The 27,957-nt window shown below is 39.1% G+C and overlaps 1 protein-coding gene across 5 annotated transcripts; it reads left to right on the forward strand.

Moving 5' to 3' along the window:
• Positions 1 to 142: 142 nt before the first annotated feature.
• LOC149022946 (phosphoglycolate phosphatase) lies at positions 143 to 27,769 on the forward strand. 5 transcript variants are annotated; one of them, XM_089150831.1, is made up of 9 exons: positions 143 to 264; positions 1,101 to 1,293; positions 1,628 to 1,954; positions 2,193 to 2,415; positions 13,649 to 13,795; positions 13,884 to 14,008; positions 24,688 to 24,892; positions 25,153 to 25,406; positions 25,833 to 27,769. In XM_089150831.1, the coding sequence occupies exons 2-9, from the start codon at positions 1,184 to 1,186 to the stop codon at positions 25,999 to 26,001; spliced, it is 1,560 nt and encodes a 519-aa protein (XP_089006957.1). In that variant the 5' UTR covers positions 143 to 264; positions 1,101 to 1,183; the 3' UTR covers positions 26,002 to 27,769. The 5 variants fall into 5 exon arrangements, with proteins under 5 accessions (XP_089006957.1, XP_089006960.1, XP_089006958.1 ...); XM_089150834.1 differs by lacking the exon at positions 143 to 264 and adding an exon at positions 270 to 357; XM_089150832.1 differs by lacking the exon at positions 143 to 264 and adding an exon at positions 366 to 492.
• The last annotated feature ends 188 nt before the right edge of the window (positions 27,770 to 27,957 follow it).

A 27,957-nucleotide genomic window follows, 5' to 3' on the forward strand; every position in this document is an offset into this window, starting at 1 on the left:
AAAAACAAACAAATCGAATAGGTTTAAACGTAATAGTTTGTAAACCAAGGGTTATATATGTCATTTTCTTTTCCTTTCAATTATCAATTATTATATATAAAAGTACAGATTCCCAATTTTATTTTTTTGGGGCCAAAAAAAATACTTACAACAAACAAGGCAGCCTTTGTCATTCGTCTTTGTATCGTTTTCTTTCGTTTTCTTTCCCTCTCAATTCTATTCTACAGTAACAAGAGGAGTGCACCTGAAACTGAATGAAACCAGGTTCGCACAAATTTAATCCTCATCTCATCAATTCGTACTTGTTATGTTTATCCTCGAAACAATCTTGTCGCTTGACTTTTAAATACTAAACAAGTATTAATACCTAAATCGTTTTCCCTTCAAGCATTTCCAAAATTCATGTTATTCGTATACATTATTGGCGCTTGTATTGCAGATTTTTTAGTTTTGGAAGAGGAAGTCTGGTTAAGTTATTGATATGAGTTTCAGGTTTCACTTTATTTCTACATTCTTCCAATCGACGGAATTAAATCGATAATTTCTATATGTATAATGAGAATCCGATCGTCAGTTCTTACAGAAAACTTGTGGTTGTTTTCTTTTACGTGGCTAGACTGATGTCACTGCGCTATTTCTTCAGTGAGATCAATATAGGAATTGGTTTTGGTGAAATGTAGGTTGGAATGTCGTTCATTGACTTTGATTCTGTTACTTGAATTGGTTTTGGCTACTTGTATTAACTATAGCAACCAAACTTGTGGTTTCTGTTTCCATTAAGGATGCATAGGCAGTGACGCTAGAGTAGGTTAAACCTTACTGTGAACTTTTATCAGTTAGCTGATCAGAAACCCATTTATGTTTAAGATCATTCTGTTAGTTATTTTTTATCTGGTGCGGGATTTGGATACACGAACTGTGATCGCTATTGCCTATAGGTTCTTTTTTGGCATAGGCATTTATCCGTTGTGTTTTTACCTAATTGGTTTTGCAATTGGATACTTATTCAGTACTCATATTCATATTCATATTTTTAAATTGATGAAATGAGGGTTGAAACCTTAGACATATAAACTTATGCTTGGTGCTCTTGTGTTCAGTAACTAAATTGGATTGATGCTGTTTCAAGTCATCTGGAAAGAGGATGCATTGACTAAGGCAGTTGAGTTTTACCATTTTTTGAATGGCAGAATCTGCCGTGTTACCATCATATGTCAAACTACATTTGTGCAGAAGTTTCCACAAGAGAAGCACCTTCATACCTAGGGATGCATTTACCCAAATAGGCCACAGGTGTATTTTTCTTTCTTCTTCATCTATCCCTTCTCGTTCTTTTTAATTCGTCCTCTTCATTACTTGTAATTGTGATGTGTGTAATCTCTCTCTCTTCTTTACGTGAAAAAGCTAAAGGTTGGGACAGTCTCCAGGTTGAACCCCTTCCCCCCCCCCCCCCCAACCCCCGCCCAAAAACCAAAAAAAAAAAAAAAAGGGATGGCAGCACTGGCTAATGGCTTTTTTTCTTTTCTTCTTTCCCTTTAATAAAGAACCGAGGTAGGTAATATGCTAGGGGAATCCAAAGATATGAGAATTCTTAATTTTAAGTTTCACTTCATTTATGTGGTTGCAGAAAACATTCATATCTGGCGCAGAAACTTTTTTCCCAAGTATCATCATGCAGATCATGGGGACTCGGTGCACCTATTGCCAATATCTCAAGTGGAGGTCAGTGTTTTAGGGAGTTTTCCTCAAGGCACTGTTTCTTGGGGAGTTTGGCAAATCCTGAGAATGCAACACCCCTGGGGTGGGAACCCATTGTTGATCAAGTACTTTTGATGGCAAGTTTAGTCCTTGCATATATGGCTGGGGTGGTGCCGTCTGAGAAAGCTAATTTCAGTAATAGAAGTAGCAATGCAGGAAATACTGTGGTCCCTGCAGACTTTACCTCTTCTGGTAGGTAAGGGTAATCGCATTCAATTATTTGTCCTTATAGTTATGTGACAAGGACACTATTAAAATTTATAATGATGGCTTTAGCGATGGTCTGTGACCACTGTTAGATCCCTCATGCTATATGTCTTTTAATATAGATAAGAATATGATGACTTTATGAGTAAAACTTGAATACATTTCCTTTTGTTTGTAGGTTTCTTGTGTTATCTTAGTTAAATTGGGCACATAATTCTCATTTGCAGTGCAGAAAAGAATGATCAAAAAGTCAACTCAGAATCTGCTTGGGATGAAGTGAAAACCAAATTACTTGGTGCTTTGAATGCTATTGAACATGATGGTAATTCAGATAAAAGAGCTGCTGAATATGAGAAGTGCAGTGCAAAGCGTCCATTAAGTTTATATGCTATTGATGAGGGTCCTCGATTCCGTTTGCTTTGGGCCACTTTACAGCGACTTGAGAAAGAGGTAGGCACTGTCTCTTAATGCCAGTTGGCCTTTTTCTTATATTTTTTATTGCTCTATTGCACAATCCGAGTACGTTATTGATTGAAGTTTTGTACCATAGAAGGAAAATGTTTGCTGCCGTCCCAGCCCGGTAACGAGGTTGTCGCCGCCCCGGAAAAAATCTGCCAAACCTTTTTCTGTTGCCTTATATGATAAACTATGCTAGCGTTCCCAAAACCCTTCCCGGTGTTTGTGTCCCCCCCTCTCGGCGTCTTTTTTTTTTCTTTTTTTGTCTTGTATATCTTTTGCTTTTTTTTTGTTTTGCTTCTCCTTGGTCCATTTCTTTCTTTGGTTGTACTATGGGTGTTTGTTTTTTTGTGGTGGTGTTGTGGGTGTGTTTTTTCTTTTTTTTTTGTGTTCTCGTTTTTCTGCTTTTTGGGTTGGTGTTTCGGTTTTTTATCTGGTTTTTACATTTGGTCGTTTTTTGGGGTTGTTTTGTTTTTTTTGATTTTGTTCTTTTGATCTATCTTTTATCTTACTTGGGTGCATTTAATTACTTTCAAGTGGCTAAGCCTAGATTTCTTCCTAACTGGTCGATTTGTTGTGGTTTATCGGCTTCGCTCTTGTGGTCTTGGATTGTGTTGTCAATGTCGTTACTATCCGATGTGGTGATTTGGAAGTACTCTTCCTTCATTTGAGTAGTCAAACGTGGGATTTTGGGGATACTGTGTGTGATCTATGTGTATTGGGTGGCTGATTTCTAGGTGAATCGGACTCATTCTTATGACTGGTGGTGGATGTGAGGTTCGTTGCATTGGTGCTAGTTTTAGGCATGGCGAACTGATTTGAGATCTTCATAGGTATGGTTGGTATGAGCTTTCGGCGGTATGGAGTTGTATAATATTGGCCAGGAGGGGTCTATTTATAGATAGCTAAGATGGGATGGAGAGTGAGATCTTGCCATGTTGATGTATTTGGAATGGTAAAGTATTAGTTTGTGGGAGGTATTAAAGTGACCTATTTCTCTAGTTTACTAAATAAGCATTCTTCGCACTTATGTTTGGACGATTACACTTTTCACCAAGGCACAAGGTCCGAACTTATATCGTGAATTTTGTCGTGCTTTAGGGGTGACTCCGCACAGGTCTATATCCCTTGTATGGAGAGCTTGGACCCTGGACTGTTTGGTTGACTGTTGTTTAATGATTATAGCCGTGCCGATGTTGGGAGTTTGTGGTTCTTTACAATGGAGATATTCAAGTTGTATACTATGGGGCATTTTGATGAGCCATCGATGTTATGGAATATTGACCGTTTAGACACTTAACTCGTTGGAGCCATTTGGGTTTATGCCGGAGATCTACCGAGGCTATTTACTTTTGAGACTTTGGAGGTATGAGAATGTGGGGTCTTCTATGGTATTTTTGACCTGGCTTATGATGGTCCCTGGCGTTATTTGGCAGTCTGAGGTGTTGCGTATATATGATATAGTTGGATATGTATGTGTTTGGTGACTAGTGTTGCGTGGGGGACGTTATTCCCGATACTTGCTACATCGGGTCAACTTTGCCATTCTGTTTGCACTAGTAATGGATATTAACCATTCAGTGAGGTCCCCGGTGTATGCTTTTTGGGTGATATTGTGTTGATTGATGAGACCCTGTGGGTTTCCTTGTCTGGAGTTAGCTTTGGAATCGGCTTTAAACTTAGTAGATCGAAGACAAATATTTAGTTTGTAACTTTAGTCATGATCGGCCGTGATGAGGTGGTGATCTTGCGTGAGTTTCTCGAGTGATTGTTTTAGGTACCTGGTTCAATCATAAGTGAGGTGATTTGGTGGTTTCCGATTAAACGGGTGGATGGTGAGAGGTCGTCCGGTCTTATGTGATCGGCGTATTCCATTAAAGCTTAAAGGAAAATTTTATAGGACCGTTGTTCGACCAGCTATGATGTCGGTGCGAGTGTTGGGCTGTTAAAAAGAATCATATAGATAAACTCGATGTAGCAGAAATGAGGATGCTAAGATGGATGAGTGGCAAAACTAGGATGGATAAGATAAGAAACGATCATATTAGAGTTGGGTTGGGAGTTGCTCCCATAAGTGATAAGCTTAGAGAAAGTCGTTTGAGGTGGCACGGCCACGTTCAACGGAGACCTATAAATGCTCCTGTACGGAGAAGTGATATAATCCATATTGAAGGAACTAGAAGAGCTAGGGGTAGACCTAAGATAACCTTAGGAGAAGTGGTGAGAAATGATATGTATAGCTTAGGCCTTGTATCTAGCATGGCCTCGAACAGAACTGATTGGAGGGCAAGAATCCATGTAGCCGACCCCATTTAGTTGGGACAAGGCTTATTGTTGTTGTTGTTGTTGTACCATAGAAGGCTTTGTGAAGCTATACATATAAGAATGAGAATCACACAATGCACATAAACTAGTTGATTGCAAAATTGGAAGAATAACCTTCTACCCTTGTGCAATATATTATACGCTGATAATGGGATACTTCTTTTCTAAGTTGTAGCTTGCAGATGTAAATGAGGGCATATGTTGATCTCTTTAATCTTTTCTTCTCTCCACATTTTTTTTGGCTTTACCTTTTTTATCTTTTGTACAGCGGGTGTCCTTAACGGTTGGGGGTGAGTCTCCTTCTATGGGAGCCGATGTTGACGGCAGGAAAGGATTAAAACGGGTTTTAGAAAAGGGGTTTTATTGTAATTCATATGGAGCAAAAAATGATGTAAAGCTCTCTACCTTGCTCAACGTTTCATCCCCTTTAACCTTCTTGACCCGTGTTCATCACTTATTACTGATCCTAGTATTTTCTAACTTGGTATCAGAGTTTTTTCTTGGGGTTCAACCATGCTCTTCTTTTTCTTCTCCTGTCTTTGGAAACCTAGTAAAGAAGAGGGTTCCATTGGAGGCTATACAATGTAAGATACATGCATAGGAGAATTCCTTGAGGTATATTTACCCCGTTCAAAAGCAAATAGAGTGCTACGACCAAGTCTGCAAGCTGTTGTGAAGCTCTAAAGCAATCTATTAAGACCCCTGATCTCTATGCAACAATTCCTCTTCTGGACCCCAATTAACATCAACAGTACACGCAGAATTGATAGCAAACAGGCGTTTGATTCATTCAATAAGCCATTGGCAAGTTACAAAATCTAGGGAAATAATCATAGATTGATAGCACAGCTGTATCACTAGAATTAACTCAAAATTGTTATTACAGACATTAATACTCTCCTGAGAACCCAGTTCTCCCCCCCCCCCCCCAAGCAAGACTTCCTTGCTTAACTATAAACTTCATGCATAAGAAGAAACCCTCCCTCACCTCTCTCCCTTTATATAGTCCCCAAAAACCCTACTAACTAACTGCTGTAGTCTAACCAATCCTGTCTTGCCACCTGGACCATATTCTCTGTCCTTGTCATAAGCTAAAGGTAATTCAGCTAGGGATGATCCCCTGTAGTAGCGGATGACTCAGAGCTGCTCTTCTTCTTCTTGCGCCTATACACCCTAGCCATTAGAGGCTTATCACAATCCATAATTTTGTGGCCCAGGACTCTGTTTATAGCCAGCTGCTTGTTATATTTGTAGTTTCTCTGTGCTCAGACCATGAAGTGGCTTGGATTAGGTCCTATGGAATTGCCTAGGACTGCTTCTTCGAAGCTCTGAGGTCCCGTCTTTCATACCGAGATGGTGTAGCGATCAACTCCTTTTCTTCTGCTTATTTCTGCTTATTTCTACTCTACAGTTGTCGTCTACTCTGTTCTTCTCTGGATATTTTCCTCTTTGCTGAAAGGATGAATGACTATTGTGAGATGATTGGTTATACTTTGTGTGTGATGTGCTCTTTAGTTTTAAAAGTACCTCTTTTGCTTTGGTTCGTTTTGGTTGAGTGTTCTCCACACTGTGATCAGCTCTTCTATGAGGTTATTCTTTGCTTTTTGGTGTGCTATTACCATGGCGGTTTTAGTTCCAAGGTTCTGTGGTCTACTCCACCTTCAGCGAGTAGTTTGGGACGGTCAATCCTGTTGGTTCTGTTTATGAGGGCCCCAATGTCCAGATTTCTCTTGTTAGGTTGGGTAATATAGCTATCTGAGCTGGTCTCATTTTGTTTGTGCTCATGTAGTGGAGGGAAGTTGGGCTATGTTACTAGTTCTATCATATCCCCAGACATGGCTGACCCCACATATTTTAAATGGGGTACTGAAAGTTCTACTGTGATACTGTGATGGCTGATTTTTTCCGTGAATCCTGAGATTGGTTGAAGGTTTTTTGCACAAGGAGACTGCCAATGATATATGGGATAGTGTTGTAAGACATATGACAAGGAGAGTGATTTTACTGACACTTATCAGCTCCTTTAGAAGGTAATCGCTATGAAACTAGGCAACCTAGGCATTTTTTGTACTATGATACTGTCGCAGGTCTCTTGGAGGAGCTTTACCAAAAAACAAAAGGTCTCTAGGAGGAGTATGATCATTATTGGGTCGGTCTTACTACTGATGATGAGGCTAAGATATGTCAGACTCTTGAAAAGGAACTGGTTGTTTTACCTAGAGGATAGAATCTGAAATTTGAATCTATTAGGGAGATGTGCTCTTGTCTTTGGATGAGGCATGCTATCTAAACTGTGATGTGATCAAGTAGTTTCTATGAATGCCACTACCATTGCTTCACCTTCAGAATGATCTTCCCTTGTCTCTACTACCAATAAAGAAGGGAAAAGTCCCCCCCCCCCCCGGGGGGGGGGGGTGTTCTTTGAGGGTAAGGGAGACGCCGAGGGCCAACCCAAAGAGAGATCATTAAGACGGGTGTGATAACTGTGGGAATTTGGACTGACAAACGACCAATGTTGGACAATTCATGGTCAACCCATATTGGTGGCAATACACTTGGCAGTGTGGTGAAAAAAGGGGGAGTTGCTCAGGTTCACGCTATGGCCTCCTTTTGAGGACATGCAGACCTTTAAAGGATGATGTCTCACGTTTACTCCTCCACTTTGTCATAGCTAGCCCCCTGAACCTCTACTCTTGCTTTTCCTTTGGCTCCCATATGTTTCATGATTTGAGTTCATCGGATCACATGACTTGTCCTAGTGTTATGATTCTTATTCCATTTGGTCTTGTAGGGATAAGGTTAGAGTTGTAGATGGTTTACTCTCCTTAATCTTTGGTAAGGTAATTTTCGGGTAAATTCATTAATTTCCCTTACTGATGTCCTTCATGTGCCCAACTTTGCTCATAACTTCTTACTTGTTGGTGACCTTACAAAATCCTTGAATTATTGTCACCTTTTTCCCTCTCACTGTCTTTTTCAGGATCTAGTGTTGAAAAGGTTTATTGACTATGGACGTGAAGAGAAAGGCCTCTACCTTTTCGACCCCTGTCATTTCCTTTTCCGACTGTTCAGCTTATGTGTGTGGGAGGAATGAAAATAGATCTATGGAGTTTGTGATGCTATGGCATCAGTAGTTTGGGCATCCTTCTTTTGTCATTGAGGAAACAATCAGCTCATTATTTATATCTTTTCCATTTCTAACGTGGTTAAGTATGAAAAATGTATTTTTGCTAAACATTCTTGCTCATCATGGTAATCAATCTACTGCTTTCTATAGTGTATAGTAATGTTAGGGGACTAGCTTTCACCACTTTCTCGTTGCGTATCATTAATCTATCCTTTTATTGATGACTATTCTTGGTCTATTTGGATCTTTTCCATGAAATAAAAAGGTGTTGTGCTGCCTTCACTACTTTCTATCAAATTATTTATACCCAGTTTAATACTTGGGTCCGAATTGTTCGATCTGATAAAGGTGGTGAATACATTTATGGGGTTACAATGGTTTTTTACGTATCAGGGCAGCATACATTAGATTGCTTGTGTTGTGATACGTCACAACAAATTGGTGTGGCTGAAAGGAAAATTTGGCACTTATTTGAAGCCACACGGAGTCTCTCGTTTGGCATGCATGTTCCCAAAGCTTTTTGGGCTAATGCTCTTCTTTTTCCCACTTATCTAATCGATCGCATACCTACCCAAGTCTTTCGTTCTAAAACTCCTTTGGAGATCCTTTCCCAATGTTCTTCTATCTTTACTATTCCTCTTGAAGTGTTGGATGTGTATGCTATGTCCATGTTAATAAATCCTCTCAGATTAAGCTAGGCCTTAAGCCCTTAAGTGTGTCTTTTGTATATTCCTCCTGTTCTGAGGCCTGCAGATGCTAGCATTCCTCTTCTTGTAGGCCCCTTCATTCCAAAGATGTCACCTTCTTTGAGTTTGTTCCTTTTTTTTTCTTCTTCTTCTTTTCTTTCATCTCTTTAGAATCCTCTTTAATGGGTGATTATGGGAATGAAGAGGCTATTGATAATTCCTTTCCTCGCACCTTTGCCTAGTTCTCCATTCTGTTTGATAGTGGGAAAACTAAAGAAGGGCTGTTGTTGATAATTTAGATGGGATTCTAGTAATGAGATGGCTTATCATCTTGTGTATAGGTGATGTATCCCAGGTTGGAACCCCCAAGATGGGGCCAAGCCCAAGTATGAGTCAGGGAGGCTGAATCCATCCAGGGGTAGAATGGTCAATTCCTACCCCTGGATCGAGCTATAATGAAGACCAGACTCCAGTAATTTAGTTTATTTCGAAGTCGTGAGAGTCAAGTCATTTGTTTTGAAGTTGCAATTGGAAAGAGTCATAGAGTTGTGTTAATTCAGGAAAACATTGTTTTTCTTTTAAGAAGTCCTACTTTTAAGGATAACTTAAAGTAGGAAGAGTTATTTCCTTTTTTAGGTCCAGTTTGTTTGTAATCTGAAGTTATTTAGTTAGCATTAGGTGACTTAAGTGAGATCTCAGATCCAAGGGCTGAGAATGCGTTGTAATCAGATACCTTTTTTCAGAGTCCAAGTTAAGTTGTGATGGGATCGTAACAGTCAGGTTAACCCAGTAGGAGTCAGAGTCCCTTGTTTCAGGCTATAAATAGCTTTTCTAGTGTAAGTTATTTTCAGTCTGGATTAATGAATTGAGTTAAAGTTTGAGAAATGGGGTCGTGGGTTTCCCTTGAAACCTGTGGCAGGCTTGGTGCAAGTTTTCTGCAATTTTTCAAGTTCTCTTCTGCAACTCCTGTATCAGAAGCCAACCTCAAGTAAGTACAATCCCTCCCCCAACCTTCCCCTGGTACTCCAGCCCCTACCCACCCAAACCCCAGACCACCGTGGCCCCTTTACCTTTCTTCCTCTCTAGCGATACCCCATCCCAGCCCCTTTAGGATACCCTCTTTTCCTTCCCCAAAAGCCCTCATTCTACCTCACCTAGAATCGTCCCAGCCAGTAGATCTAACTCCTAACCTTTAAATCCCCAAAGCAGCCTCAGTTTTCTGATTTCCAATTTCCTGCGCTTCATCTTCTTCCTTGGAAGAGCTGTAGAAAATTCAAAATTCCAAAAAATTTCAGAAACTTCCTACTTCCTATCCCCATCTTCTCAAACTTGTTCTGGACTTCTGGAAACACAATTACAGCACCGTACCACCTCTGAATCTGCATCCACAGCCTTCCCCTCCATCCCAACCGAACCCTAAGTTTCTCTCCAAATTCAAAATTTTGAATTTGGGTTTCAAATTCTGTTATTTTCAGACTTTTCCTAGGTTCCAGCAGCCTTCTAGGACCCTTTAGCCAAGAGCCTTAAAGACCCCAATCAGCTGCTGCAACTATATCGAAGATCCTGGAAGATTAACCCTAAACCTGGGCTTACATCAATAGGATTTACATTTACTCAGATTGTTTGGTTGCAAGTGGAATGCAAATATGTTGATATAAGTGAAATATATTTCCTGAGGAAAAATAATTTAGGTGTTTGGTTGCTAGGGTATTAATTTTCCAGGTAGAATAATTTTCACATTTCAAATGAAAATGTAATTTAAAACTACTTGTAAAAAATATAAGTAGATTAAAAACCTAGGGAATGTCAACGCTCTACTCTCTCTTCAATAAGAGTGCTGGTAGTGGAAAACAAACCTATTTGTGCCTCTCCTTGCGCCTTTCAAGCCTGAGATTACAAATGCCAGATGATAAGGCCATCCATGCGTTCATGCGGGATGAGCAGATGGACGTGAACGCCCATGTTTGCGATGCAGTCATCAAAATGTACACAGAGTGTGGGTCTATTGACAAGGCATCTGATGTTTTCAATGCAATACCCTGCATTAAGAGTCTTGTGTCATGGAATACCATAATCAAGACACTACAATGAAGTAAATTTTTTTCTTAAATTTTAAAAATGTTTACGGTAATTTTACATCAATTTTGCAGCTAACATTCCCCCCCCCCCCCCCCCCCCCCCCCCCCCCCCCCCCGGGGGGGGCTGCCCTCCCCCTCCCCCTATATCCTTTGTGATTAGGGTCTTATCACTAACCAAACAACTTTGGTAAAATTAATTTCACTTTACTCCCTTTGCAACCAAACAACATACAACAACAACAATAATAAGCCTTGTCCCAACTAAATGGGGTTGGCTTTGCAACCAAACAACATAAAAGGGAAAAAGTATTCCTTTCACTTCACTTCACTTTCCTTCACTTCCCTTCCCTTCACTTTCCTTTCAGTTCCCCTTGCATCCAAGCATACTCGCAATGATCATAAGGTTGTCAAGAACTTGCATTCCTAGAAGTGTGTGTACTTGTCATGCCAACTGGGTAGCTAACTGCTGGAGTTTGTCTCACCATTAAGATTATTAGGGCTGGTAAGGAGAATGTGGCTGTGGATGCACTTTGCAGATAGGTGTTGACTTTACATGTCTTTTCTGTTGACACTATTAGTACAAACCATACCAAGGAGTATCTGTTACACAAGGAATTCTTTGCCATGTGTCAGACTTCAGGCTGGGAGAGATCTTAAGTAGTGTAAAGCACTAAAGCTATGATCAAGGATGACTTAGCCCCAAATAACTCACAAACAGTGAAATAAAATTGAGGACAGAAATTAGTAACTCAAGATCATTAACAGTTGGCTTCAGCTGGTAGTTAACACTCAAAAGTAGCAGCAAGAGATGTTCGATTGGGAGGATCAGCAACAACATATGCTCAGCAGTTGATTAGTTGCAAATTCACAATGGTGTTTAAGTTTTCTTCACATAGAAGCAGCAGATGGTGGTCTTGAGATCAGGTTGAGTTCGAACAAGAGAAGAACAGAAGAAATAGGAAAATAGAAAGTAAACAGATAAAGGTGATTCAGCTCTCTCAGTCTCAGCTAGGTTCCTCAGACCTAGGTATATAGCTCTCAACAGCAAGAGCCTCACTCTTCTTATCACTCAAGCAAGAGACAAGATAATAGTGCAAAGGAAAGCTTCATTAATCAATTTCATAAATCTCCGGGCTGAGGACAGCCTATTACATATTCATAGAGTGCTAATACTTGCTCACCAAGTTACATACAATCTAGAAACTGCTAGCTTTTACTGAGCTAGCTAACATCCTTAACAAAAATAGAAACTTACTTGAATTAAAAAAATTCAGAATCTTGGGTGCAACTAAAATAAAAACTAAATTTAATCTAATGAAGTGTTCAGTTTTCCAATGCTGCAGATGCAAGTTGGTGCCATCAGATCTTCTAATAATGGAACTCTTGGCTTCCATCTAGCCTTTTCATGTCCACATATGGGTCATCCGCTTATCTATCATCATCAAGTTTATCAAGAAAATCAGCAAGCACTCATATTCTCCTTATCCCACTTCCTTAACATTTTTCCCCTCTCTATTTGCTACCACGGTAACTTTAGTTTCTTGTCATCCTTCATCATACCAGATTCGATCTTGGCTGGCAGCCTTCTAGGTCTGCACCAGATATCCTCCATTCTACTTGCCCTATTACATAGTTGCCGGCGGGGCGCGCGGTTTAGGCAATTAGGCGTGGTCGCGCGGCGGGGCGTGGAAATTTTGTGTACTCTCATTCACTCTAAATCTATCATATCTTATATAATAAAAACTAATATCGACTCCCGTCATCCAACTACTCAACCACCTTGGTCCTATGTCGCGAAAGGAGGAGGTTGCTTGTCCCGCTGGGTGTCCGGGGTGGAGGGGGGGGGGGGTTGGTTGGGTTGGGGGGGGGGCTAGTCGCTTTCTCTTCTTTTGTTTGTTTTTATTTTTATTTAACATTTGTCACTGGCGTCTTATTTGCTATGGTTCACATGATCTTTACTCGGTCTTGTTTTCATGCCTTCGTGGCTTTTCCGCGTTGGGCGCGCTGCTTGGCCGGCATCCTTCATCATACCAGATTCGATCTTGGCTGTCAGCCTTCTAGGTCTGCACCAGATATCCTCCATTCTACTTGCCCTATTATACTCCCCATTCTTCCATCGATGATAGTACTAATTCCTCTCTACTCCAAGAGTTTGCATTTGTGGATTTGTGGAGTACCTTTCTACTATGATGCCTTTAAGTATCCATCTTGATTAGTTCCTATATGCAATCCAAGAGGATGCCTTTGCATACTTTTGGTTTACATTCCAATTTCTTATGTCATGCCTTCCACTTTTCTTTGGAGCTTTCTCAGTGTCATGGTAGATTTTTAACTTACGCTTTTGGTGTCCCATAGTTTTTCTAGAACACCTCTTCTGTAACCTTGAGGAAGTTTTTGCTCCCATTATTTTGGAATTTTTTTTTTTGTCAATTTCATGTCATTTTTCTCTGATAAATTCATCAGAAACGAAAGGAGGGCAATGGCAATTTTTATTTTGTGGATAATGCCTTTAAAATTAATCGAGTCAGGCAGCCTTTGGATACGGTGAAGTGATATTTTCTTCCTTAAATGTGTGTCTGGCTCCAAAGGTGAAAATTTATATACAATATTGTGAACTACACTGATGCAATAGAATAATGATCTGTGAAAGTCCAATGTATTGGACATCGTGGAAGAAACTAATGCCTGCAACTTGGATTGCAGGTTGATTTGGATAAAGGGTGGAATGACTGTTTACTCAATTTAGAACCCTTCTTGATACATAGGATCATGGTGAATCTCAGACATGGTTAACTGCTGGTTATGTCATAATGTTATGTCTATGGCATCAAAATTTTAGCTGCAAGGGAGAAAAAGACTTGTAATTTCATCACTGCCTTTCTGAATGCAACTAAGATATAGAATGGATTATAATGTTATCCTTTCACGATTAAATTTCTGATCTTTTTTTAAAAATGAATGTAACATTCATTTTTCTATTTGGGTAATGGTTTCTCAAAATGGGTTTGCAGGTTAACAGTATTTCAATGAAATGTGCTACAATTACTAGGAATGATTGGGTGGAAGTTTTATCCAAAATTTTTCAGAAGTCTGGTCAATCAATATGTCTGAAATGGCTAGAAGATGAACTTTATTTGGAAGGCAGGAATCCTGACAAGGTATGCTAGGAGTTTGGACTAGTTAATGCATTAGATTAACACATGTTTTGCAACATTAATTTGTTCAAGTGGATGTGTTTCTTGACAGGCTTTTCTTTCTTTGACATTTGAGAAGTTGAAAGATAATAGCAGTATTTCACAGAACATAAAAAAGTCCGGCAAGGAGGATCTCTATGCGGATGTACTATTGTTTCTTAGATTTGGTTACCTTAGGTAACTAAATTGTAGATTCACTTATCTTTGGTTAAATTATTTCTTTTACTTCTTTCAGTCCATGTTTTCTGTTCTTTCTTTATCAATTCAACTGTTTGAATTTTGTTGATTCTGTTTAATAGAAAACTTGATCATGATCATGATTATATGACAATTAGGGTAGACAAATTGAAGCACTTTTAGTTGTTTGTTTGTTTTTATTTTTTGGTTAAATCCACTGAATTTTCAGTTTTTTTGCCAACCAAGATGAAACCTGGGGGAAATATTCTTCCTAGGTTTCAATCTCTCTCTTTTGAAATTTTGACCAAATCTTGATTGTCTCACTTGTTTCGACCATTTTGGTCCATTTTCTTTCTTTAAATTACCTAGGCTCGTAGATCTCATCTTGGTACCATCCCTCCAATTTCGCAAATTTTGACCTAATATCCAACTTTTTTGTTTCAAATCACTATTTCCCCCTCAAATCCTTGCATTCGTTTAGTCCTTTTTCAACAAACATCCACTTTGTTGGATTGTTGGGGATTAAACACACCATGAAGTTAGCTATGTGTATTCATCCCAAATTTTTTTTATTTCTTGATGGTTGATGCATCCAAAAAAGTTTGTTTCTTTTCAAATCAATATATGTTTACTTTATGAGCATGATCTATGAATTTATGTTGTTTGTGGTAAGTAGTAGTATTTGTAGTTTTATTAAGTGTATAATTGTCTTATTAGGATATTTTTATTATTTGCATTGTAATAGTTCCACATCGGGAATATATGTTTCTTTTTTTGCAAATTGCTAATATAAATAAAGGCCTGCTATGTCACTTAGACAAGTCAGGATTTCTCAAATCATTCAACATGGTATCAGAGCCACAAAACTGATCATCAGATTTAAGAAACCTTAAAACCAAAAACACCTCCATCGCAGGCTGTCTTCCACTTTCTACCACCTACTATCTTTTCTTCTTCCCATTGTTAGACTACCACGAGCACCTTCTTAGCCTAGTGACATACTGACAACCACCACCACCAATGCAAGACCACCTCCGTCATCCCTCACTTAGTGATAGGCTGTAGAGCTATCACCCCTCACTTGTGATTGTTCTAGGGCATTTGCCATCTACCCCTGGACCCCCTTCACTTGCGATCTCCCCTAAGAGTATTGCCAACCACTTGTGATTCTCCTAGGGTTGTCACAACACCCATCCAGCCATCCCAACCCTAGTGCAACTCTAGGAGCTATTGCCTACACCCTGTGAAGCTCCTATGGCTGCATTTGCTTACTGCCATCACTTGCTATTGGTTCTAGGGCTATTGCCTCACCTTGTGAGTGCTCTTAGGGCCATCTCCCCCTCTCATTGATTGTCTATAACCTTTTTGTCCCAAAAGAACTCCTTCATGTCTATTTTCCCTTGGTGGTAAGCACTTTTCTCCCCCAACGGGGGCGTAAAAATCATATGAAACAGGAGCGAAAGAGGAGCAAGATGGATGAGGGCAAAACTAGAGGAAGATACGTCATTGGGGTCGGAGGGCCCCGGAAGTACGTTGGGTGGCCGGCCCGCCGGGCCTATGCTCGCGGAGGTGTATTCCTTGGCGGCTGGGGTGCCGCCTTGGGTGGGTGTTGTTTGGCCGCGGCCCCCGTTGGGCGCCGCCCCCCTGTGGGGTGTGTGGGTGTTGGCCTTTCTCCCTCCAAGGGATCCTGTTTTCTTATTGATGTTGTGATCTAATTTTTTGGATAAGTTTTTTGTGTATTTTGCACGATGGCCGATTCAATTACCTCTGCCTTTTCTCGTATGGAGGATATTCCCATTTCTTCTTGTTTCTCGGGGTCGTGATTTCTCCCCTTTCAATTGACCAAACTAAATAGGACATTGGGATCTCGGTCTCAATCGTTTTTCTTGTAGTGGGTGCTCATGGTCTTCTGGGCCATCACCACGGGAGCTTTGTCAAGTCATCTTCTCTTGGCATGGCGCAAGACAAGTGGGAGACCAATAAGTGTTTGTTATGGGATTCCTTCTTTATTCCATTGAACCAAGTATTGCATGAAGTTATCTTCTTCTCCTTGATGCTGCTATAGTCTGGAAAGTTTCCAAGGAGACTTATTCAAAGGTGGGAAACGATGTATAATGCTTTGAGATTCGGAAAGATCTATCAACTTGCAATAGAAGGAGGTCACTCTATAGTATTACAATACTCTTCCTGGTTATTATTAGATCCTTGATATCTATGGGTGTTTTACTCCATTTTGTGTTGCTGATGTTGCTGACTATCATAAGTGGGAAGACAAAATTCGCATTTATGATTTCCTGGCAGGCCTGAATATTGAGTATGATTAGATACGTGCTTAGATCCTTTCACGAGAACCTTTTCCATCATTAGAGCAAGCATATGCTATCGTTGATACTGAGCACAACCACAAGATAGCGATGGTGCACAATCAGATGCCAGATTGATCTGCGTTGGTGGCTGGTACTGGTTAATCAAAATCGTACAAGTGACTATTCTTGCACACTAGTTATATGTGACTTTTGTGGTTGAGAGCTTCATACCAACGACAAGTGTTGGAAGTTGCTTTGGTCGTCCAACTAATTCCCTGGAGGAGGAAGGAATGCTAAGTCGGGAAGGAAACCAAGCGTTTGTCCATCAAGCTAATTTTAACACCCTGAGTACTCCAGCACCTTTCTCCTTTGACGAGCTTCGGCACCTTCGTCAGTTGATGACCAGCCTTGATGTATCCTCTTCTACGCTAACTCTCAGTGCGAGTGTTGCTTTTGCCATAGGTCCCCCTTTTAAATACGTTGTTTACTACATGTATCTTCGATTGTCATAGAGTCAACTTGACTTATCCCTCTTGGATAATCAACTCTGGGGCAACCGACCATATAATTGACTCTTCATATTTGTTTCGTACATATTCTTCTATTCCCTTAACCCAAGTTTGTTTGAATTGTTGATGGGCCTCTTTTCCCCATCTCTAGAAAGGATATATTATTTGTTTACCTTCATTAACGTTATTTTCTGTTTTGCATGTTCTTAAGTTTTTTGCTAATCTTTTGTCCTTTAGCCTTACTTGTGATATAAACTGCAAAATAATTTTTTCCCCCTTCTCGCTATGTGTTTTAGGACCTCAAATGGGGCATACAATTAGTAGTGGTTGACAGCAAGGGGGGTTCTATTTGTTAGATGGGTCTCCATCAGCTTTTTCTACGGCCTTCGGTTTGCCTCTCTTGCTCTTTTTCACTATGTTATGTTGGCATCATCGTTTAGGCCACATTCTCCTACCTATGTTATCTAAGTTTTTTTCCTGATTTAGTTAAGCATTTAATTTGAATGATTTTCATTGTGATGCTTGCATTTTAGCTTTAAGCGATTAGACATGTTTATCCAGTTTTAGATAATTGTAGCAATGTTCCTTTTTCTGTTATTCACTTTGATGTATGGGGTCTATCTTGTACCTTCTATTTCTTGACATAGGTGATTTTTTACTTTTGTTAACTATTGCATTAGAACCACGTGGGTTTACTTACTCCACCAAAAAAGTGATGTTTTTTTCATGTTTCAAAAATTTTCACAAAATGGTTAGCACAAGGTTTGGAGCCACAATAAAAATCCTATGTACCTATAATGGAACTAAGTATCTAGGTGGGGCATTTCCATCTTACCTAACTAACCATGGGATTATCCACTGGACTAGTTGTTGTTGACACCCCCATCTCAAAATGGGATTGCCAAATGCAAAAATAGACACCTTGAGGTAGCACAATCTTTGATGTTTACTATGAATGTGCCTCCTCAGTTGTGGGTTGGGGGGTTGTTGTCCTTATTGTAGCTTATCTGATCAACCAAATGCCGTTGTATTGCAACAATGTTGTCCCCTTGAGCTTCTTTCAAGAACAACAACCTTTATTGTACCACCTGATTGCTTGAAACCATCATCTTCATGGTAAGTTGGATCCGTGTTAGTTACAATGTATTTTTCTTAGTTATCTTGCTGCCCAGAAAGGCTATGTTATCACCATGCTTTTGGCTGTATGTTTGTCTCCATGGTGTTGTATTCCAGGAACAAGTTCCTTTGTTTGCCCTTACACCTTTTTAGGGGGAGAGTACTAGTGAAGAGGTTCCGGTCCTCGTTCTTCCTTTAGATTTTTCTCTTGAGATTTCTGCTGATGATTCTCCCTTGGAAGATGGAGTGATTGGACAGGAACAACTGGCAGATCAAAATAGTGATGTACAGGGGGAGTAACTACCTCTAAAGACTTACTAAAGGCGATTTGTGAGAGAAGATCCCCCTTCTGTACCGTGCCAATTGGAGGCTTTGCTCCTAGTCCTTATGTAATAGTTCCTGATGATTCTATTTCTGAACCATCTCTTAATCCACTTTGGATTACCAATTGCATGGAGAAAGTAGCCACATACATGCACTGAACACCTTATTTCCAATTTTGTTTCACTATCAGTCCTTATCCCCAAAATTTCAAAGCTTTGTTTTCTCTTTGTCCTCTCCTTCTGTTCCTAACACGTGGCAGGAAGCATTGTCTCACCCAATCTGAAAGGAAGCCATGGTTGAGGAAATGGGAGATCTGGGAAAAAAAAAAAAGGATGTGGAAATTGGTGTCTTTGCTTATTGGAAAGCGGACTGTTGGGTGAAAATGAGTATTTGTCATCAAACAAAGGGCAGATGGAACCCTAGAGAGATACAAGGCAAGATTGGTAGCCAAGGGTTTCACTTTGACTTATGGGATAGATTATCAGGAATCATTTGCCATGGTTGCCAAGATGAATATATTTTAGGTTGTTCTCTCATATGCAATGAATAATGGGTAGAGCTTGCAGCAGCTAATGTGAAGAATGCTTTTCTCCATAAGAGAAATTCAAAAGGAGCCAAGGAGGTATACATGGATGTACCTCCTAGATATGCAACCATTGAAACTCATGGGAAAGTTTGCAAGTTGAAAAAAGCATTGTATGGGATAAATCTATCTCCAAAGGCATGGTTTGGAAGATTTCATCAAGCCATGGTTTCCATTGGCTATAAATAGAGTAATGCAGATCATACCTTGTTCATTAAGAGAGAGAATTCCCATAGTGCTATGCTTCTAGTGTATTTAGATTACACTGTGATCACGGGCTGTAATGAGGAGGAGATTTTAGACTTGAAGATCTTTTTGGGAACCGAATTTGAGATTAAAGACATGGGTAAGCTCAGATACATCCTAGGGCTGGAATTAGTATATTTGGTTAGTGATGTTTCCTTCTCTTAAAGGAAGTATACTCTGGATCTCTTGAAAGAAACTGAAACTTTAGGGTCTAAGTCAGCTGAGACTCCTATTGAGCCCAATCTAGACTTGAAGGGAAAAGGAAAACCAGTTGATAAGACAAGCTATTAGAAGTTGGTAAGAAAGTTGATTTGTTTGTCTCATACTAGACCAGATATCACATTTGCTGTTAGTCTTGTTAACTAGTACATGCATGATACCTACTCTTGACACTTGGATGCAGTGTACCGGATCTTGAGATACTTGAAGGCTACACTAGGAAAAGGAATTTTAATTTTCAGCTCATGGATACTTAAAAAGTGAGGCATACACAGGTGTAGATTGGGTAGGGTGTCTTGATTATAGAAGATGCATTTCTACTTACTATACATATGTAGGAGGCAACTTGGTGACTTAGAGGAACAAAAAACAGGTGTGGTTGCAAGGTCCAGTGCCGAAGTCAAATTCTAGGCAATCGCTTAAGGTATTTGTGAATTGCTGCGGTTAAAAAGGCTGCTTCAAGAGCTTGTGTCAGACCCAGAGACACCTATACAGCTGTTCTCAGATAACAAATCAGTAATTAGCATAGTTCACAATCCTATACAACATGATAGGACCGAGCATGGGGAGATCGACAGACAGTTTATCAAAGGGAAGATTGAGGCTAGACTGATTTGTATTACTTTTGTCTGACAATCAAATGGCTGGTGTTCTTATAAAAAACTTGAGTATCGAAGTCTTCAGTAATATCATTGGCAAGTTGGGCATGATAAAAATCTTGCTTCAACTTTAGGGGGTGTGTTGTAAGGCAGTAGTATTGGTAGTTTTATTAATAAGGGTAGAATTGTCTTGTAGGGATATTTTCGTTATTTTCATTGTAATAGTCCCACTTCAGGAATATCTGTATCTTTCTTTGCAAGTTACTAATATAAATAAAGGCTTGCCATGTCATTGAGCCATAAGTCAAGATTTCTCAAATCATTAAACATTGTTAAACCTTCTCCTTCTTAGTAAATAAAGGCTTGCCATGTCATTGAGCCATAAGTCAAGATTTTTCAAATCATTAAACATTGTTAAACATTTTTCTTCTTCTTCTTCTTCTTCTTCTTCTTTATTTTATTTTATTTGTTGCATGTATGGAGTGGTAGTATTTTTTTAAAACTTTTGGTTTCAAAAATTAATTTCCATATAATGCATTTTGGAAAAAAAAAGTATTTTTACATGATAGATGACATTGGGTCTAATATATGCAAAACACCATCCCTCAATCTATGTTGTGATGGTGTCGAATTTATTTCTCTGTTGTTAATTGTTTGAATTATTTGAAAATTATTAATATTAGCTGGACTTATTTAAAAATGATAAAAATACCAATTATTTTCTTCTTCCCCCCCTCCCCCTTAAAAATAGTAGTGGAATATTAGTACAACTATGTATGTATTTATTGGTGTAGTTTATGATGATGATGATATTTATGTTTTTTACTTATGAGTACTTGATGTATCCAGCCAGTGGCAGCCCAGGCAGGGCCGAAAGAGGGGCTAAAGCCCCTAGCATAATTCATAAAAGCAGGGGTGGGGGTAAAGCTGTCTTTTACTGCCCCTAGGACAAGTCTTAAGAGCTGGAATGGGTCCAGCTAGAGTCGTAGGGTTATTATTTTGGTTTGAAGTCCCAGTTAGGTAAGAGTTTGAGTTAAGTAAACTGTTTGGCAGTTGTTTCCTTTTTAAAACAAAGAGTCCTATTTTTAAGTTTGATTCAAAATAGGAAAAATTTATTTCCTTTTGCAAGAGTCTTGTTTGAGTGTTTGACAAATTAAGAAAGAGTTAGTAGAGTCTATAAATACCAATTTGGGCATTAAGCAAAGACAGTTTTTGATGAATAAATTTTGTTTGATTACTTGACTGAGAGAGTCGTGGGGAACCTGCAGCTGGTTTTGTGCTTCAACCCTCTAATTTTCCTAAGTTCTCTGCTCTTTGAGGCCTGCGATTGTAAGTGAGGATCAGTTTTGGCTATTTGTTCAAGCCTTTTCTCCTTTCTGCTCTCGGTTCCCCTCCTACAATCCAGAATTTTCTACAAAACCTTCCCCTTTTCTCGGTTCTGCTCTAAGTTGCTTAGGCGGCAGAGGAGGTGTTTTAAGGAGAGATCCTGAAGATTTTTAGCCCAAACGCAGGGTTACTTCAGTACTTTTGTTACAATCTACAGTTCCTTGTATTTGTCGAAATGGACACACATCTCTCAACAAGTAGGATATGAATGAGTACTTTTTGTTGGTTTACCCAAAATACCTCTTTCATTTTGTTATTTATGCTTTAATTAGGGTGTACGCAAAAACCTAAGTCAAAAACCCACAAAAAGGGCCGAAATCACCCGTCAAGATGTCCTAGAAAAATTTCCAGGTTCCACTCAGTTGGTCAAAGGTTTGACACCAACTTGGTTTCAAGGCCAGTTGAACCGGCCTCGAAACTGAAATTTCGAACAATGGTCTTATTCTTACCTGCCTTTTTAATTTCCTTTGAGGAAGGAAACTTTATGTGACAATTCCAGACTATGCTACCCATCAAAATGTCTCTTTGATAAGATATTGATTACTCTGGCCCTTAACATGTAGGACTGCAGGAGGATGGAATTAGTAGATGTTATGAGGACAAGAAGGATTAACATAGTATTCAAGAATCAAGAGGCCAGTTAGAAGAGTGAGAAACCAAAGAAGTTGGATGATACCAAACCCCATTTAGTTGGGATAAGAGCATAATGCTGAGTAATTTCTTTTTTCTTTTTCTTTTTTGCCATTTAGTTGGGGTAAGAGCATAAGGCTGAGTTTTTTTCCCCCTTTTGGTTGATCGCTACTGCCCCTTTGCTTCCACAGTCAAAACAGTTTTGGATTGATCATTTAGTATGATGTCAAATATTACTTGGGTTTTAAACCCCCCCCCCCCCCCCCCAAAAAAAAAAAAAAAAAAAAAAAAAAAAGAGCCTTAGTTTTTCCTGCTCATGTTTCAACATCAAAGAGATTTGTTCTCATATGATCTATGGTAAAATATGTCTTGAGGTTTGCCTTCTGTTCCTTCCAATAATTTGGAATTGCATCATGATTGTCAAAGTATTGCCAATGGCACTGCTTAGGAGACAAAATGCTTTTCTGAGGACAAAGCGGTCGTCTGCTTTGGTCAGCAGTGTCACTTTGCCATCCTAACCAATGCATTTGTACACCAAAGTGGTTCCTTTTTTTTTTTTGTGTGTGTGTGTTGGAGATATTGATTTATTAGTTTCAATCTGTTTTATTTATTTAGTTTCTCTTATTTCTGTGTATTTTGTAGTAACCTTTCATTTGTAAACTTACGTGGAACTTTGTACACTGAGACATGGGATCGATCTTTTCTTTTATCAAACACTTAGACAAATGGTTTTAATTGATTAGACAAGCAAAATTTTGATCACAGGTTTTGATTTAAGTCTTTAATAGCCTTTTCTCTTTATAGTTATAATTCTATTTTACATGTCATCATGCTGTGGATTGTAAATCTGTGATTTAAGTCTTCAATATCCTTTTTTCCTTTATTGTTATAATTCTGTTTTACATCATGTTGTGGATTGTAAATTTGTGATATAACTCTTTGACAGTTTTTTAGTGTTTTTTTTTTTTTTGGGGTATACTAGTATATTTGTTTAATGTCACCGTATTGGAATTTGTTACCTATTAAACTATTATTAATGAACGCATAATGTATATGTTAGAAAAATTAATATTTGGATGCGGTTTATGTAACTTTAAGCGTTGCAAAGGTGACTTTAAGCGCTTAAGCAAGAGCTCGAAATGCTTTGGAAGGCCTAGTGCCTTGACAACTATGCATTTCATTAACAAATTTTAGAAAGGAAAAAGGTACCAAAAAAAATTGTAGAAAGAAAAGAAAAAGTATATCCTCTGCTCTCTAATTCAATCTGTGTTAAGATATGTGTGACTTACCACTTCAGTTGTAACCACATTATGTGGGGTCCACCCTTGATTGGATAAGATCTGATATTATTTTATTTCCTTAGCTTCTACTAATTAGATTAGGAGATCACTTTCTATTTTTATGTAGTTTCACTAGGAAGCAATCTTAAGGAGATTAGTTTCCCTTTTTTATTAAATTGAGTCTAACCAGATTTAGGAAGTATTCTGGATTCTCTTCAGCTATTAATAAAACAGCATGTGAGGGGAGGAAACACAACTCTCCCTCTAATCTGGCCCTCGACTGTCATCCCTTCCAAACCCTAGTTTCAGCCATTACAGCCCCCCTCCCTCATTGCATAGCTTCCCTCCCCTTTCCCCTATCCTGCGGCAGCCCCTATCCCCTCCCTGATCCCTAATCTCTTTACCCCCTCCATTCCCAACCCTAGGTTTTCAATCTCAGCCCCTCATGTCTTTTCTTCTTCTTCTTCCTCCTCCTTCTAGTTGGCAGTCTAGGAAACCCAGGAAAATTCAAAACCAGAATCATTCCAACCCTCCTAAACCCTAGTTCACCTATACCTCCGAAATCCCACCCCCAATTCCCTCCCTTTTAGGATTACCTTCCTCATCCCTTACTCACACTTGATCCCTTCCCCCATCCTTTTCCTCACCTAAACCCCAGAAATTCTGCAATTCATCTTCTTCCTTAGAAACCTAACCCTAAAACTTCAAGACCCTAAATCTCCTTAATCTCTCATCCAAACTCTAAGCCCCTTCTAGGATCATCTTCCCTCAATCCTAGGAGACACTCGACCCTAACCATAGCCCGAGTTCAAACCTAGAAACCATAATTTTCGAACCCTAGATTTGGAATTCAATTCTGAAATTAAAAAGACAGCGAAGGACTAGTATTGTATTCCATAACCCTAGCTGAACCTAACCCTACCCCATTCCCAACCCTAGAACCCCCTACTAGCCAAATTCCCTCCACTGTAGGGTATTACCAACCCTAGTTTACTTCTGATTCACTTGAATAGGAACCTGACGGTGAACCTAGACCTAGGGTTTGCATCAATCTGTTAAACCCTAGATCTCTGGTTCACATAAAAAATTAATACTTTTCTCATCTCTTTCTTTGGGGTCTGTGTTTACCCAATGGTTTTGGAACATTAATTTGTGCAATTTTCCTCATAGTCTGAAGCTTTTGGTTATTATAAATGGTTGTCCCTTTTATTTTAGTTTTAGTTATGTCCTTTCTTTCTAAAAAGGATCAAATCACTCATTTCCCTTTTTGCCAGCATCATCTTATCTGTTGAAATTTATGTATGCACTTCCTTTGTAATCATGTTATTGTAAGAAGTGTTTGTTGTGAACTTGTAATTTTTTCATGTCCTGCTGTCATATAGTGTTGGGCATATTGTTTTGTCCCCTTGTTAATTGGGACAACTGTTTTTGCAATAAACGTCGCATGTGATTTAATGTGTTTCACGGGCATTTTGTTTCAGGGAACTTTGCTGTTATGACTCTAAATTGTTGACTGAACATGGGATTGACATATTAGAAGACTTGGTTCTTATGTTAGCAGATGGAATTGCAAGCATTTATATAGAGCTTATTTCTGTGGACAGTAACTTGTCCAGTGAAATGAATAGTTTGGGTTTGACTCTGTGCTCTTTGTCAACCCGTTCACTTCAAAGATTACGGAATGAGGTTTGGTACTTTTTTTTTTTGTACTTATGCATGGATCATCCCTTGTTTTTGGTAGCTTTTGTGCCTTATTTTTATTTTTGGCTGTTTTTTGTGCTTTCCTTTTGTTGTCATCATGCTTGGTCATTTTCATGCATGAAGATGGTTGATGCATGCTGACATTATGTTGAGATATGTGAGTCAACATCTATTAGTTGGAGAATATTCCCGTTTCAGGAGGGGTTCCACTTAGGTTTTCACTTTTATACCTATTTCTGTCACAGGTGGCATTGAACCAGTGGCTTCATCAAAACATGGAATCCATTGTATTGATGTATGAGGACCGCTTCGAGTTATGCACTCTTCAGGTTCAGTTCCTCGAAGAGCATAAGAAGAGCGGGATGGAAAAATTCAACTGGTGGAAGAAGCTACCTCGCGGAATGTCTAAGCCAACTTTAGACCCGTTATTTCATGTTGTTATCACTCAATTGTCCATCTCCCTTAAGAGGATCAATGAGCTGAGAGCCTTGACTGGGTGGTACGTCCTTACCCCCTGGCATACATTCTGTAGTGCATCCTTTCATTCCTACCACATGCATTGTTATAAGCATGCTCAGCTCTCAGAAATATGCAAATTGCATCTGGCATTTTTTGATTCCACAAAGCTTGGAAGCCAGTTGTGCAATTTGAAGTTTTGAAGAGAATTTACTGTTTATATTCTATCCAATATACTAGCAAGCATACATGCACATGCACCAACATATCAAATCCAGATCTGACTCACTTTTCTGGTCCAGAAAGCTTGGAGTCCAGTTCTTAATTTGGAGTTAGGAAGAATACACACTGCTTATACTCTATGAATATACATGACATGCAATACTTGCACGTGCACAATCAAATATAATGCTTATGGTATCCTTTTTTTGGAGCTTGATTGAGTAGGATTGATTGGTTTTGATTGCAGGAGATACTATTTCAGCTTGTTCCTTGAGTTCTCCGATATTACAATGCCCGTAGTTAAAGTCATTTTTGCTAAGATTAGCAGTGCTATCTCTTTCTTTCTTGTGTCCTTGATTGGAAGGTCCTTGGGGTTAATCTATACTGGCTTAAGGCAATCTCTGGGATGGCGGTGAGATCTAGCATCGTGTTTTTGGCTTACTCTCTTTTTGTATCCGTTCTGTCTTCTCAAATTTTCAATTTTTTCATTTTGATTTGCATTATCCAGTTTGATGGTTTAATATGTAAAAGTATGTAATACCATCAGGGATGTTCATTTGAAAGTTTCTTTCTCGCAACTTCTACTTGCTGGTTCTCTTAGATTTACATCATTCATTTACAGATTGGTCCATTCTTTTGGTGATATTTTCCTGTACCTTCTTGTTGCTAATTTTTTGTGAGCAAGTGGTCTTTGGTGACTAATATGTTGATGATATTGCCAGTTTTTGATCAAAGCATGGTGCTGCCTGTTATTTTAGGGTGAGTTTTGTAAATTAAGTATTCTAGGTAGAAGACATGGAATGTTTTATGAGCTACTCAAGTTGGTCAGAATAGAATAGATGGGCAACAGGGGTACATTATGTTGATTAGCATCTTGCTGCATTGGCACTTCATATTACTGTTAACTTGCATTTATGGTCACGCTTAGGTTCTGATCTAATGATCAGATGGTGTTAAATGATCATATTAACATAATTTTTTTTTCATATAAAATGTCCTACGCATGAAAAAAGCTTTATCTATAAAAGACAGGGCCTTCAAGTGGCAAAGGTCCTTCTACGTGTCACTATGCCTAGTGAACTATAATACTTCATTATTTGTTGCTCGGTAAGGGAAGTTGCTGAACTCTGATTTAAAGTTAATTTTAATTATTAAAATTTCACAAATGGAGATGAATACAAAATACAAAAAATGACAACTTTTATATTTTTGTTATTCGTTATAAGATGAAAGTGTACCAATGAGATGCTTGTTTTGTCCTCTTTTTATTTGGATTAATCCATGAACTATGTTGCAAAGGGTAAGGTGTTATATTTTACTACAGTACGAGTTGGGACCCCCTTGATTGTATGGTGATGGATGTGGGATACTAGCCTCAAGGCCAAGGGGAGCAGAACAGGACTCACTACTCATGTTGATTGGGAAGAAAACCAAGAGAGTAAATGAATGGTAGAAAGAAATCAGGGGTCTAGAAGTAGTATGGCTTGAAGAAATGATTAGTCTCCTGTTCTGGATTGGAATTGGCTTTTCTTAGTTGTGGCTAGTTAGTACTGGATTTCAAGGGTTCAGATCGATTCTTTTACTGGCTGACTAGTATCTGATAGTTCTGTTAGCAGGCAAGGTGCCCATTCAGGTACCATGTCTAATTTGCACCTTGCAGTATTATTGGGTGTGAAGTTCTGCTGATTTTTAGTTCAACTGACATATTAACATTGCATTGATGAATAATATATGTGGGTCATGCATGATTAGACCTTTTCTGTTGACCCCTAAATTGGCTGACCTGTTCATCAAATCAATCACTCATGGCCTGCTAGCTGAAAAGGCCCACAAAACACTGGTGAGAGCCAGCTATTACTATTGAAAAAGAAGTAATGGTGTTACTAGCTTGCTTACCTATCCCACCTCATATACTTCTCCCAGCCTATCCCCTCCCCCAACCCAACCACCCACTCATTTACTCAAAGAACATAAACCCTTCAACATTGTCATCACACATTAACATAATCTGGTGCTAGATGGCTGAATTATTTGATTTGATTGAACCAGCAACTTGTTTCTTCCTGATTCAAGGATGGGGAGGGATTGACACTTTGCCCGTTTGTTGTTATCTCTGGTGTCAAGCCAATGAACATATGAGGGAATGCCTCATGATGCATATTTAGAGGGAGTTTGCACTGTAAGGGGAAAGAATGCCCCAGAGAAAACTTCCAGCGTGCTCCTCCGTCTGTGTTTTTTCTCTGTTGTTTCGGTGTGGTTGTATATGTTGTGTCGCATGGCTCTGTGCAATCGCTAAAATGTTATTAGGTGAGCTAAGTTTTGTGCCTCGAAGAGGAGATTGTTTGTTTGGTAATATAAATTCTGAGTTTTTC

Source organism: Hakea prostrata, chromosome 3 (assembly GCF_041222555.1).
Source record: "Hakea prostrata isolate BN-2017 chromosome 3, UWA_Hpros_2, whole genome shotgun sequence".
Classification (NCBI taxonomy): Eukaryota; Viridiplantae; Streptophyta; class Magnoliopsida; order Proteales; family Proteaceae; genus Hakea; species Hakea prostrata.

Bases quoted from the DNA above. Each gene is read 5' to 3' on its own strand.
- LOC149022946 (XM_089150831.1), top strand. From the start codon at position 1,184: ATGGCAGAATCTGCCGTGTTACCATCATATGTCAAACTACATTTGTGC. The intron at 2,416-13,648 runs GTAGGCACTGTC...ATGGGTTTGCAG, and splicing joins TACAGCGACTTGAGAAAGAG to GTTAACAGTATTTCAATGAA. The intron at 24,893-25,152 runs GTTTGGTACTTT...TTTCTGTCACAG, and splicing joins TTCAAAGATTACGGAATGAG to GTGGCATTGAACCAGTGGCT.